Genomic DNA, 13,247 nt, shown 5'->3' with positions numbered 1-13,247 from the left:
CCAAATCTATTAAAATAATTATTATCTGAGGCACATTCAGAACATATATGTATGAAGAGAAAGGCAACATTTTGATATTGTTACGAATTTTGCATAATGTAACACGAAAAGTCTGAAGTGAGTGAAGATATGGCTGAAAGGGCAAGTTTGTTTAATATTGAAGTAATTGGCTATCTCGCTAAATTGAATCTGACGATGCTTTTGGCGATTAATTTTTGTCCCAAACTTGACGACCATTTGGCGGTATTTTGGTCCGATTCTTGATTTGCTATAACTATAATTGGTACCATAATTGAATAATTTGTAATTGGTCCCTGTATGTAATTGTAACGGTATCTGACGCTTACATATAGCTTTAACCGTACATGTCTTCCAGTAATTTCGAGAAATGAAAGTCACTAGAGGTTTCTCGGTAGACAGGGGAAACTACATAAGCACGGAGAGAGCATTAGTTCAGAGCCTACTTCATAGTATTGGAAGATCCGTGAGAGCCTCGCCTTTTAGATGCGCTTTGCATTGCGTTGTGTTTAAAGTTCTTAGTAGTTTGAAGTTTAATTACTGATATGTGCTCTGTTATACTAACAACAGCTTTTCGAATTCTTTTGTGGATAGGTACAGAACTGTATAATCTGTTTCTTTTGGGAAAATATCAAGATCCGTTACGAATCCGTACTCACGCAACAATATTTTTTTTTAACAGGATCAAAATGTTGTGCCGAAAAAAGCATACTCTGAGAGTTTAAACGTGGTTAGTGGATGCTAAACTACTAAACAACAAAAAGCCTGATTTTGAAGATTTAGCAATTTACATTACCTCATGCTCATGTATACTATAACATGTTTGCCATTACATTCTTTCCTCGCTAATATGATGCATTTGAACTTCATTCAAACCTACCAAGATTTTAATTATTTTGATAAAAAAGCAGCTTTTTAGTTTTACGCTCCTATTTATACTTGCATTTTTGATCAACTTATGTTAAAAGAATATAGATGAAGGATGGTATAAAATGGGTGTAAAATGAGAGGCGAATATTTTTGAGTTTGTAACCCCCTAAATTAACAATAAAAATGCCCTGTACTCTGCAGCTGACATTAATTACCTGTAAAACGTTGCTTGCTGAGGCAAATTTACAATCACATGCAGATTAGCAACTGGGTAAGCCGGTTTCAAATCGGGTATCTTTAGTAAATCAGTGCTGGCAGTAAGATATTTTTCAAAGCCAGAAAACAACAACAACCACAAAAATTTACCCGATTAGAAATACAGATCTTCCAAATGCTAGCTGAGCATATTATCATTTATAACACGAAAGCATGGAATTTACGAACCTACTGGTTATCCACTACGCTGAACAATTCCGGGGTATTATATGATATAAGTTCGTGATAATATATCCAGAGAACCAGGAATTCAGTTTCAAATCCCATCATTCTCCGAAACTTCATTTATTAGTTACGTTTGCTCTTAAAGAGTTCATTTATCTAAATAATCATATCCTCTAAAAATCATCCGATCAGTTCTCCTGCATATTTCAGCTTAGTGAGATGCCTTGCTAGCTGTGGCTTGAATATTTCTCTACTCTAATTAAATAAGTTTTCATTTTAAGAAATGTTTAATGAATCTAGTTTCTGCTTCTTTGACAGGTCCTTGGTAACTACATTACTTACAGACTCTTTCTGTTCTTCTCCTCATCAGGTTAAACTTTCCTTTAGATTACCTTGTGTTCCAGGGCAAAGAAGGCTGGATTTCTGTAGTGGTAAAGTAAACAGCTGTATTTATTTGCCCGACCGTTTGTTCATTGCCTTTGTTTACAAACCTTTTTTCATGTATATGCTGCTAAAACAAGAAATAAACGAGATTTAGCGTCGAGTTAAATGTGTCACGAAATTTGTATACGATTCATAATGCGGGACCGAATTGGTTTTGCCGATATTGTCCAGTTCATACGACAATTCGTTACTCGGGACATTCATTATGACACGCGTTCACTGTGCGAAGGACTACTGTATAGCATGTTTTTAATAGAAACTGAAATTAGCAGAGGAAAAATGGAGATTCATTTATTCAACTTTATAAAGTTCTAGTTACGTGTCCTTGTCTGCCGGAACTTTAGTGAAGAGTTTGGCGACTATTTGCTTGTCTTCTTACAACTATAATGATGAGTCCAAAGATCGGTTAAAATACCCTTTTATTCACTCGCAGAAATTAATACAATCGATCCCTTCTCGGGCTTATAGAAAAGCCTCCACTTTGGCTTTAACTTAAGATAGAAAATAAGGAACTAAACTAATTCTAACTTGGTGAAGTTTAGCCGAAGCTAACCAAAAATAACTAAACCGGGTTGGTCCGTAATTAAACTTCAACAACGAACACTAACAGGCACGTCAAGACTACGGTCGAATGTAGTAAGATAAACTTAAAGCAAGGATTTAGCCCGAAGGCAGAACACGCAGTACTGAGAACTTCTGGGCTCTTCTACGGAAGGGACCGAACTTCCCATTAAATACTGGTTCTATTTCATTTACATAAAACGCGATACTGAAATCTCGTTCAGGCAGGGAGTTTTATGTGAAACACAAGAAGAATTTAAAGGGAAAAGGTTTCAAGATTAAACGTAACTAGTTAACAGTTAATAACTACAAACTTACTGCGCACCACCGAAGTTAAATAACTGCAAACTTACTGTGCACCACCGAAGACAAGATCAAAGTCCATGAACTCCAGTCTGACCCGTTGTCCTTTCCTGCCCAGAAATCGGTACTGGCAGTGCAAGTTTTTCGGGTACACCCCAGGGTAGGTGGGTGAACGGAATTCTCCCTCCCTCTGGTTGTCGCTGAATACAGTGAAACTGCACACCGAGTCTGGGGAAGGAGTGCCGACCACGTACTGAGCTGGTAAAGACAAATGCAAATATAAGACAGCTTAAAAATAAGAACAGCTACTGAAAATTGTTGCGATTCACATAAATCAAAATATTCACTATAAAAATGATTAATCGCATCTATGTGGTGACTACAGAAAGTCTCATCAGCAGCAATAACATTTAGAAAAGCGAAACATTCTAATACTGAATCATTATTCTTGTTATCTGCTGAGGAAAAATATTACGGAATTAAAATTAAATTATGTCAGCATATTGTTGATTCTTTTCTTGCTTTGCTGTTGGAGAATAGTTCCCAGCAAAAAACGAATTGAATATAAACCTTTTGTATATAAACTTAAAAGCAAACAAATGCATTTCTGTAATTTTCATAAAACTGAAAATAAATGTAATAGTTACGCTATTGCAGAATACCTTAAAAAGGCAGACAATATAGCTTTAAAACATTTGCAGAAAATTATAGCTTCTTATGTGAATGACTGTCATTTCTTTTTTAGGTAAAAAAATGAGCAATGCCCTTATGATGTTTCAGATTACTAGAATTTGGAAAGTTTAAGTGATGTCATATCGCTGATAGCAAGACCTTTCTATTCTCGTGTTACCCTGATCGGACAAAACGTTAAACATGTCTTCTAATTACGTGTTGGTTTTCTTTGACCACAATCGGTATTCTGTATATGCAGGATCGCTGATACCGCCCTTGAAGTATATTAGCCTATGCTGCCATAATGGCAGGTCTAACTATTCATTCAGACTGGATAGTGGCGTTCGCATAACTGCTCAATGGAAGTAAGGTTGGGAAGAATTAATTTAGCATTCCAGAAAGATTAACCCGGTGTCTAAATTAAGCCCAATAAAGATATAACCTTGTAGAGGCATTAGGTATTTTTGAAGTGGGAAGATATGAAAACCGTGCAATGCCCTCGCCGGGACTTGAATTTTGGACCTTCTGATGTTAATCGCACGTGTCTTCTCATTACACCCCGGAGACACGCGGTGAGGAGGGAGAAATACTTTACGTTCTCCCCCACTTAAAGGGCCACTAGGGATGAAGGTGTAGTTTCCAATTCCCGGGGTGAGGAATTATCTTACACCACCTTTTAGTTCTGGTACCACTGTAGAGTCATTAGGTTTTTTGAAGCAGGCCAACATGACAAATGTCCAGTGCCGTCTCCGAGCCTCGAACTCCTATGCTTCTGATACTAGAGAGGCGTGCTTTCCAATTATATCACGAGGCACACGATGAGGAGGGAGAAAAACCTTACAACCTTAGCTGTTCAATTAAACAGATTCATGTTGATTGTTCGATTACAAACAATCTGTAAGCATGCTGAGCAGCAAATGTTTTAGAGTAACTTAATAAACGTTGACATAAAATAAACTAGAAGAGAAAAGCTGAAAACAAAACATCAACATGTCAATGAAAATTGTTACATTCTGAGGTAGAGGAGCCGAATGCTTATTTTTTGCTGTATTTGACAGCAAAATTATTTCATTTTGTGTTTTATCCCTTCATCCTCCCTTAATAACACTAATGCTGGGATTTCAACTTCAACGCCCCTCCTGATTTTTTCTGATGTTGCTTTCTAACTTACTGATTTTTTTTCTTTTGTTTTTGTTAATATTATGCAAAGACCTTCTCACCTTTCTCTTTACTCCTAGGTCAGTGGTTCTCAACCTGTTTCGCCCCCCATGCACCACTTTCACCATTGTTAGAATATCATTCCCCCCCTCCTTTTCAAAACTCGAAATATACATATGCATTTGTTGAGATGTACAGGGTGCGGCAGAGTTCATAGTAGGATATTAAAAACATACCATAAGGCAGTTAACTGTAATTTATTTATTACGTCTTATGTCAATTAATAGTTAAGGGTATGCCGTTTACTAATGTGTCAGTCATTGTCCATTGAGTGGATTAATTTTTTCAAATGATACCCCCTTTGTACAACACATTCATCTAGGCGGCGTTGGAGGCTAGCCATGATTCGGCGTAACGTATTCCCTGGGACATTGCCGACGGCAGTTCGGATGCGATCCTTCAACTCAGGAATGGTGGCACAACGTGTTCGGAAAACCTTTTGCTTCAGGTGGCCCCAAAGGAAAAGGTCTGCACATGATAGATCAGGTGAGCGAGGCAGCCAGGAAATGTCACCAAAAACGGAAATTACTCTACCTGGAAATATCTGTCGCAATAGTCCGTCCATCTGGAACTTTCCCATGACGTTCCAAGTTGTTTCTGAAATAGACGCCGGGTAGTAATAACAGAGTAGTTATTCTTGAAATAACTTTCAACAGCAAAGGCACGATGCTGTGCACTCCAACGATCCATATCGCTATCACACTCGAAATGGCAGCTCGTGAGTACACGAATGCGGCACGAGCTGGCGCGCATTCATGCAGTATGTCATTTTACTACAATAGTCAAATTACGCTATGAACGCTGCCGCACCCTGTAGAATATTTTTAACTTGTTTTATACATTTAGAAACAAAAGCTTGCAGAGTGTTTTAGAATTTTTTCGAATTCAGGAAACTTCCTGAATCCGCAATAATCTCACCGGGATTCGAACTCCGGAATAGACGTGGTGCGTGTTCCCAGTTACACCACGAAAGCAACGCGGAAAGACGGAAAAAATACCTTATAGAAATTGTTGATAAATACCAAAACTTAAATAAAAGTAATTTTTTATATTTGTGAAATATACTCATGTCCATAAATTAAGGATAATTCGGAGTCACGCGGAAATCGAACTCTAAAATAAATATATCGCCTGTAAATTCACTACGCACATCTTCAAGAATTATATGCAAATTTCAGGAAGTAACCAGATGACACCGATGGTACGTCACAATGACGAGAGTGTAAGAGAGTGATATATAGGAATACAGGCAAAGAAGTAAAATTGTTCCCAGGCGCTTTATAAGCATTTCAGTGCAATAACCGAATAGTTATGACACAAAGGACGCATTTGGATGATTTTTTACGTGGTAGAATTATCGGCCGTCTGGAATGTGGGCGTACCCAACTGAAAGTATCAGACGAATTTGGAATTGCCCAGAGTGTCATCTCCAGGCTTTGGCAACGATTCCAAAATGATGGTAATGTGAGTAAACGTTACAGCACAGGTCGCCCCATGGGACATGCTTGGCCGACGAGTTGCAGCCCGTCAACCTCCTCTTACATGTCTACCTTAACTTCGGAGAGCATTGCTTTTTGAGTGGTGTAATATCCCCCAAGATCAAATCGATAATTTGATACTCAGCATGCCTAGGCGTTGTACGGACTGTATTGCATCGTCTGGGAGACATACAATCTATTAACAATCATACCAACCATGTAATATCGGTTTTTTGTAAATAGGTTTCTTTGTAATTTGCTCCAGGGAGAAAAATCGCTAATTTTTTTAATAATATCAAACATATAGCATCTTTTTTTGCTCTTTATCTTTTGTTTAATAAATAAGCTTTACAAATAAGTCAAATTTGTTTTGCTTCTAACTCTTCCTTTGCCTGATTTTGCATTATCCTTAATTTATGGACATGAGTGTAAAACTTAGTACTTAAGACCTAATTGAAAGACTTTCGACTTTTCCCCCCTCCGAACATGAAATTTGCCCTCTGATTGAAAACCCTTACTCTAGGCAATCTTCTCAAACCTTTTACCACTCAGCCATATTTTCTGCAAGAAAACAGCTTTAAAGACATGTCAACGTGTCTATCCCTTTGCAACTGCACAATTTGGTATAGTCATGCATCCAGGGATTTAAGCTTCTCGTTTATTCATTGATAATAATTATTGCCTGTAAGTTTATATGACAAATTTTAACATGTATTTAGTTATTTTAATGATGAAGCTTGGTCTCTTAAGATGTTGTGCCAAGATTTCTCTTCGCAACAGAATGAGGCATGAGCCTTTTTTTACCTGGTAGGTTTATACATTTCTTATTGTTGAGTATCAGGTGTCTAAAGGACATTAATTCAGAAATAAGAAGATCGTATTTAGGAATGACGTTTGCATTCATTAAGTATCGAAAGAGGCTCTAAAACTTTCCAATGTTCAACTTTTAAAAAATCATCAGTCTATCTTAAACTGTCTTTTCATACATATTGCTAAATATGTCACTTTTAATACAAGGTCAAGATGGATAGCTTCCGGGGGGAATTAATTAGATCCTCTCTTGCTGAGACAGGAAAGTGCCTTCTTTATTGGTTCTCGTATCGCTCAAAGGCAGCAGAATCAATTCCAGATTAAGACTGCTCATGGATTAAAAGTCTTTCTTTCTTTCTTTCTTTCTTTTTTTTTTTTTTTTTTTTTTTTTTTTTAAGATTATTTTCTGATTTTTCTGTTTGGAGAAAGAGAAACACGGTACGGCCTCAGTAGAAACTAATTTGTAGCAGCTGCATATATTTGGCGCTGGACTGTTAATCTCGGAACGGCATTTTACGTCGGTTCACTATAAATGTCCGTTTTTCTTTCCCTTCTAATTGTTGCCAAATATTAGACCCCCGTATTAAAGAAAACATTTTTATCTCCAGCGTGCGACAGTGTTTATCAGAAATTCTAAAGATATGCTGTATCTAAATATTTTCAGCCCAAAATGACATTAGCCCAAATGCTCTTGAAATGTATATGTCTGTGTTATAAGGTATTTCTCCCGGCTTCTTAGCATACCTTCATGATGTAGAGGTCAGCACACTCGGTGCGTATTCGAGAGGTCAGTGGTTCGAGTCCCGGTGAGGGTATTTCTCATTTTCCATGTCTCCTGCTTCAAAATATCCTAATTTCTCTACAGTGTAAGTTAAAAATACGTCCTGCTGCTTATCCTCATGTCTGAGTAGCTCCAGAAGGTTGTTGACAGTCAAAACATCAATAACAGTGAGGGGACCGGATGTTAAGTCCTCCTTAGAAAGTCTGTGAAGCTGGATGGTCGCAGCATTTTTTATAAGCAGGGTGGATTTTTCTGCCACTATCAAAGGAAAGACATTTAAGGTGGCCACTAAAATACGTCTTTTTGGGTGTAATATAAATTTGAAAGGTTTCGAATTATTTTATTTTTTGTTGCTGCTGTGGTAATATGAGTATATATCTCAGTTTCTGCAAGAATGCCGACATAGTCCAGAATTATTAATCTGAGCCTGAGATACATTAGAGCTATTCCTACTTCAATGTAAATTTTACGTTTCCTTGTCAAGGAACAAAATTTAAGACGAAGGGGCAAGTTTTCCGTTTCCTCACATTTACCAGTACATGTGACATGATTATCAACAGGCTGAAGAGGAAGGCCCAGATTCATGAAAGAATAAAGGTAAGATTAACCAAGGTAACTAACTCATAACATGATTAATTAAAAGAAACCGATGAGGAATGAAGTAATGAATTTTTAGGTAGATGGTTACAATTCATTGTTTTAGCAGCACTGACTTATTCTCGCCATAAAATAACAATAACTGCCACTGCGGAATTCTTCCATTTGTTTGCGAGTACTTTGAAGTATCTTAAATCTTTGGTGAGAAATGGTATATTTTAAAGTTTTGGTGGTCTGTATCCTAACAAGAGAAGACATTGAAATTTAAAATTTAACGAAACTTTCCATTGAGACTTTAAGAGGCATATTTCGCTTCTCCTTCGGTTGTCACAACGTACAGTCCCGAACTCGAAATCTGGAAAGAGGAACAGACTCCAATGCAGTCATTATGCAATATCGATACAGAAACGAGCAAGCTTCATATGCTTTCTCCCGATAGAAAAAGGATTCTTGGGTTAACTCCAAACTCGAACTGGTGTTTTGTGCTCAGTTGACACAAGAATATTATGCGACGGCAAAGGATTTCGATAACTTATTGTTGTGTAACAGCATATCAGCATTGTGTAGGAAATTCTTTCTTCACACCAATGGCTTTGTTACAGAATGGATACGAAGCCCATATTAACCGCTATTTAGTTTTCATGCTTTTCCACAAGAAAGAACTGCGATGTAGAACTACTTATCTACACCAAAGAACTCTAATAGTTAAATCTTGAATGGATCAAAATGGAAATGAGGTGTTTAATGTGAACTACTATTTAGTTTTCGTACCTTTTCCCAAGATAGAACTGTTAAATAGAACGACTTATCTATATCAAAGAACTCTAACAGTTCAATCTTGGATGGATCAGAATGGATACAAATCACAATTTTAACCACTATTTAGTCTTCATGCCCTTCCCCAAGAAAGAACTCTGCAGCAGAACGACTTATCAAAGAATTCTTAACAGTTCAATCTTCATTTAAATGGACTTTTTCAAACTAATAGAATACATAAATTACTACATTTATGTATTCTATTAGTTTTGTCAATAAATATCTTAAAATCATGCCACCGATTCTTGCCATGGTACACCAGCTTTTTATACTGTGCTCTAATCCAATATATACAGAAACAAATTAAATTTGGCTCGATAATACGCAGAAGATGTAGCAAAAAATACTATCCCTACTTGATATTATATGGAATAAAATAATTCTAACTCACAGGCGTTGATGAATTCGTAGTACCCTTCGAAGGCGTCTGCTGAGACGTGTGTCTCGTCCGTGTAGAAAGCAATCACAAGTGTCTGGAACATGGATATTCTATTACGTGGTCGATTCCTGCCGCAGTAGCGACCTCCGAAAGGTGTGCGGATCAGCTCCATGCTGGCATCCTCGATCTCCGTGTACAGATCAATATATTCATGATTACACCTGAGGGAAATAAAATATGAAACATCCAATGACAAGAATTGCCAAATGGCACAAAATGTGATAAATTAAATTCACCATTTAAGGTATGATATTCTTGTTTCCATTAAGGTATCATCCAAAGTAAGAACTTTTGGATATATACTTGCATTATTACTAAAACATTATGGTACTTTTTTGTTTCGCCGTCGTAAATCTCGCCAAGCAGACTTTATTAGCGACAACAGTCAGTATACACATAAAAAATGTGAACAAATGTTAGTTCTAAGAAGTTTTTATTTTTAGAAGGCATAAACATTTTAATATTGTTTAAAATTTTGTAAAAAGAAAATAAATAAAGACAATAAATTTGTAAAAAGACATTAATTTAAGAATTTAATATGCTTTCATGGTACTACATCCTGATTCGCCGTTTCGTATCACGTGACCCCAAGTGATCTCATCTCCCATAAACTACGCTACAAAAATCTAATTCTCTCAGTAATTATCTTAATTTTAAGTTAAATCTTAATTTGGAATACAAGTTTAAATGGAAGAATTATTTCAGATCGTATGAACAGCTTACTCAGAGATTATGTGAAGCCGCAATGCTTTACTTCGCTATGAATTTAAACCTTGACTTTGCCTTTTCTATATTTTCGCCTTTGGGCAATTAGGATTGCATCCTAATTAAGCCAATTAGGATTTCGCCTTTGGGCAATTAGGATTGCATCCTAATTGACTTAATTACCGAGAATGGCCTTAGGGCATAAAATTGAACTATCTGGTAAAAATTCTGTGTAATTGTATGCCAGTATTGAAAGAATCAATCAATCTGATGAGAAATGGCTGCGAATTGTTTTGAAAATGAGGTGCAAAAGGTTACCAGGAGGAAAAAGTGGCATCGGTTGTACCATTTTTGGCGACTTTATCGCTTGCGCCGGCAAAATGAAAAAGTACCATTATTATTTTGTATGCTCAACTTTTGTATTCATTTGAAGTAACCGTAAAAAATAGTAATTTTCAGTAAAGTTACGTTAGCTGCCCAACACATGCGAGCTCGAAATAATTATGATAACTTTTAACATATTGCTATATTAAATGAAATAAGGGAGAATTTGAGCTTCAAGTACTCCGAAGAAAGCATTTGCTGCATAGGAAATATTCGTTAGACAAAATGGCGCTGTCTTCGCAGTTCTGCATTACTTCTATTTAAGAGAAGCAGCATCTCAAATTCTACAAGTAATGGTTGAGTGATCTATATTCAAAATACAAAATCTAATTTAAAAACGAATTTAACTGAATATCACAAATTCTATAATCTAATCTAACATCTCATCGGCAGCATTCTAATTGCGTGAAAACAAATTGAAAATGAAGTACTGAAGTTTATTTCTGTTGCCATTCAGAGGCACAGAAAAGTTTATTCAAACTGGAATAGTAAATTTGCAAAGATGTAGACGTAATAAATGATAGTTGTTGATTTTATTCAGCTGTTGTATTTATTCAACATTTTGAGTTCGTAGTAAACGCCGGGACGAAAAGCCGGCTTTAAAGATAGACTAGGTTAATCTAACTTTTAGGCCTAAAAGTTAGGAAAACAGAAGTTTAACCTTAGTTACTGACGATAGAAAGAAACACCAAGAGAGATGAGATAGATGGAAATATTTTAAGAGATAGATCTACGCTGAGCTTAATCTCAACAAATACAGCTGTTTTAGTACCATACGTACTTAAAGAAAGCTTATGTTATTTCTTTTATCACTAATGTAACATTGCCCAAGGATTTGAGTGATACCATCCAGTTTCCTGACTGAAAAGTTATCGATTTCCGTAGTCTTTGTAAAAGAAAGCATGCTAGATAGGCAACCGAAATTTTGTATTCATTGGCATTCTCGAGACCTAAGTATTTATCGATGTTATATCATGCAAAAACTTGGAATTCGCATCGAAGTATAGTAAATAAAACACTGATATTTAAAGGCTTTATATAAATGGTGAAATATATGTTTGTGAAATCTAATTTTCTAGGAGTTTACATTTAAATTCTAGATATACGCTATAGTATTCCATTATTATTCTTTTGATAAACTGGGGTATTCCATTAGTATTCTTTTAGTTATATGTATGATTTTACTTAAAGAGTAATAATTATTCTGAACATTTTAAATTTTCCTAAAACTACTTGGAATAATACCAATTTTTTTAAAATAAGCTTTAAAAATTTTGAGTAGAATTTCGCAAGTAGTATATCCTGGTTGAAGAGTAAGCACTGTATTTGTAATTTGAGAGATGATCTGCTACACGTGTTTTGTATCGTTAATTTTCCTTCTTGTCTTGTTGTTATGATAGGGATAGAATCTTCCAGTTGCCATCTTATGAAATGGAATATTTTCTACCAATTAAATTAGTCTCAAATGCAATTACTTATAACACAACAACAAATTATTATTTAATTTCCTTCTTGAATGGCTAAAGATTAAAATTTTTATATTTAAGCTTAATATGTAAAATTTACATTTGTACATGAAATTAAAACTTCACTGTAATCACTTCAATATTCTTTTTTTTTCTTTATTCTTTTTTTTTAGCTCAAAAAGGGCGTTAGCCTAAATGTTATTAGTCTCGAAACAGGATTTTGCGTTGAATTACCATAAACGGCATATTTTTTTTCAAATCTTTGCCACCAAAAATAAAGAAATTGAATAATAAAGAAACTGCATGAATTTATGAATATTTTTTCGCAATGTGAAAAACAACGGTACCTAGAGTCGTCAAATTTTGAATAATGTAGTTCTCCATCCGAATATGGGCACCTGGAAAAGCGAATTTCGAATTTGTTTTATTATCTGTTTTATATGTTATAAAATTTTAATGAATTTTTGATTAATATACTCCAAGATTTCAAAGCCAGCGGTGGAAACATTGTACAGAAAAAATAATTTTTATCTCCAGCACATCAGACTGTATATCGGAGATTCTAAAGATATGCTCTTTTTAAATATCTTGCGATTTTGCTTATTAACCGAATTTTATGTGGCCAATAACCTGATATTTAATAAGTAAACGCACAAAACATTAGTAATAAAAAGATTAAAAAAAACATTTTTTATAAAGCCAGCTTAGTAAGAAAAATGAACATTGATATGATAAACTGAAAGAACACTTAAAAATAAAAATAAAAAAAAAAAAAAAAAAAAAACCTATCCTAGCACTTAATGTGCTGCATTAGTAACTCTAAACGTATAATGCTATGCTGCTTTTAAAATTTTCGTAATTTTGCTGTTGAAGCATATAACTGCGGGAAAAAGAATCTAAAAAGCCCCCCCCCCAAAAAAAAAAATCTGAAAGTTTTCAGATTTTACATTACGCCCAAGGGGGCGTTTTTTTTTTTTTTTTTTTTTTTAGCGTTTTGTGTGTTTATTACCTTTATTTATTAAATATCATGTTCTTCACACATAAACCATCAAATTCAGTTCAACAGCAATATCGCAAAATAATTATAAAATGAGCCTATCTTTAGAATTTCCGATACAGAGTCTCGCGCGCTGGAGATAGAAATTTTTTTTTTTTTTTTTTTTTTTTCCGTACAGGTAGCCATTGCTCGCTTTGAAATCGTTGAGATTGTCAATCAAAAATTCGTTAAAGTTTTATAAAATATG

At 35.2% G+C, this 13,247-nt stretch overlaps 1 protein-coding gene across 2 annotated transcripts in view; it reads right to left on the bottom strand.

Annotated features, from left to right (window-relative positions):
• The window catches only part of LOC118190363 (cubilin-like), a 234,035-nt gene that overhangs the window by 73,029 nt on the left and 147,759 nt on the right, over positions 1-13,247 (bottom strand). For both annotated transcript variants that reach the window (XM_085808686.1, XM_085808690.1), the window contains 2 exons: positions 9,401-9,609; positions 2,688-2,895 (listed from right to left, as the gene is read on the bottom strand). In XM_085808686.1, the coding sequence (XP_085664812.1) occupies positions 2,688-2,895; positions 9,401-9,609 (417 nt within the window). The remainder of the gene's footprint in view (positions 1-2,687; positions 2,896-9,400; positions 9,610-13,247) is intronic.

This window comes from Stegodyphus dumicola, chromosome 1 (assembly GCF_044657685.1).
Source record: "Stegodyphus dumicola isolate Sdum_Otavi_A_Nest chromosome 1, ASM4465768v1".
Taxonomy (NCBI): domain Eukaryota; kingdom Metazoa; phylum Arthropoda; class Arachnida; order Araneae; family Eresidae; genus Stegodyphus; species Stegodyphus dumicola.
This window is presented reverse-complemented; position numbering and strand designations above follow the sequence as displayed.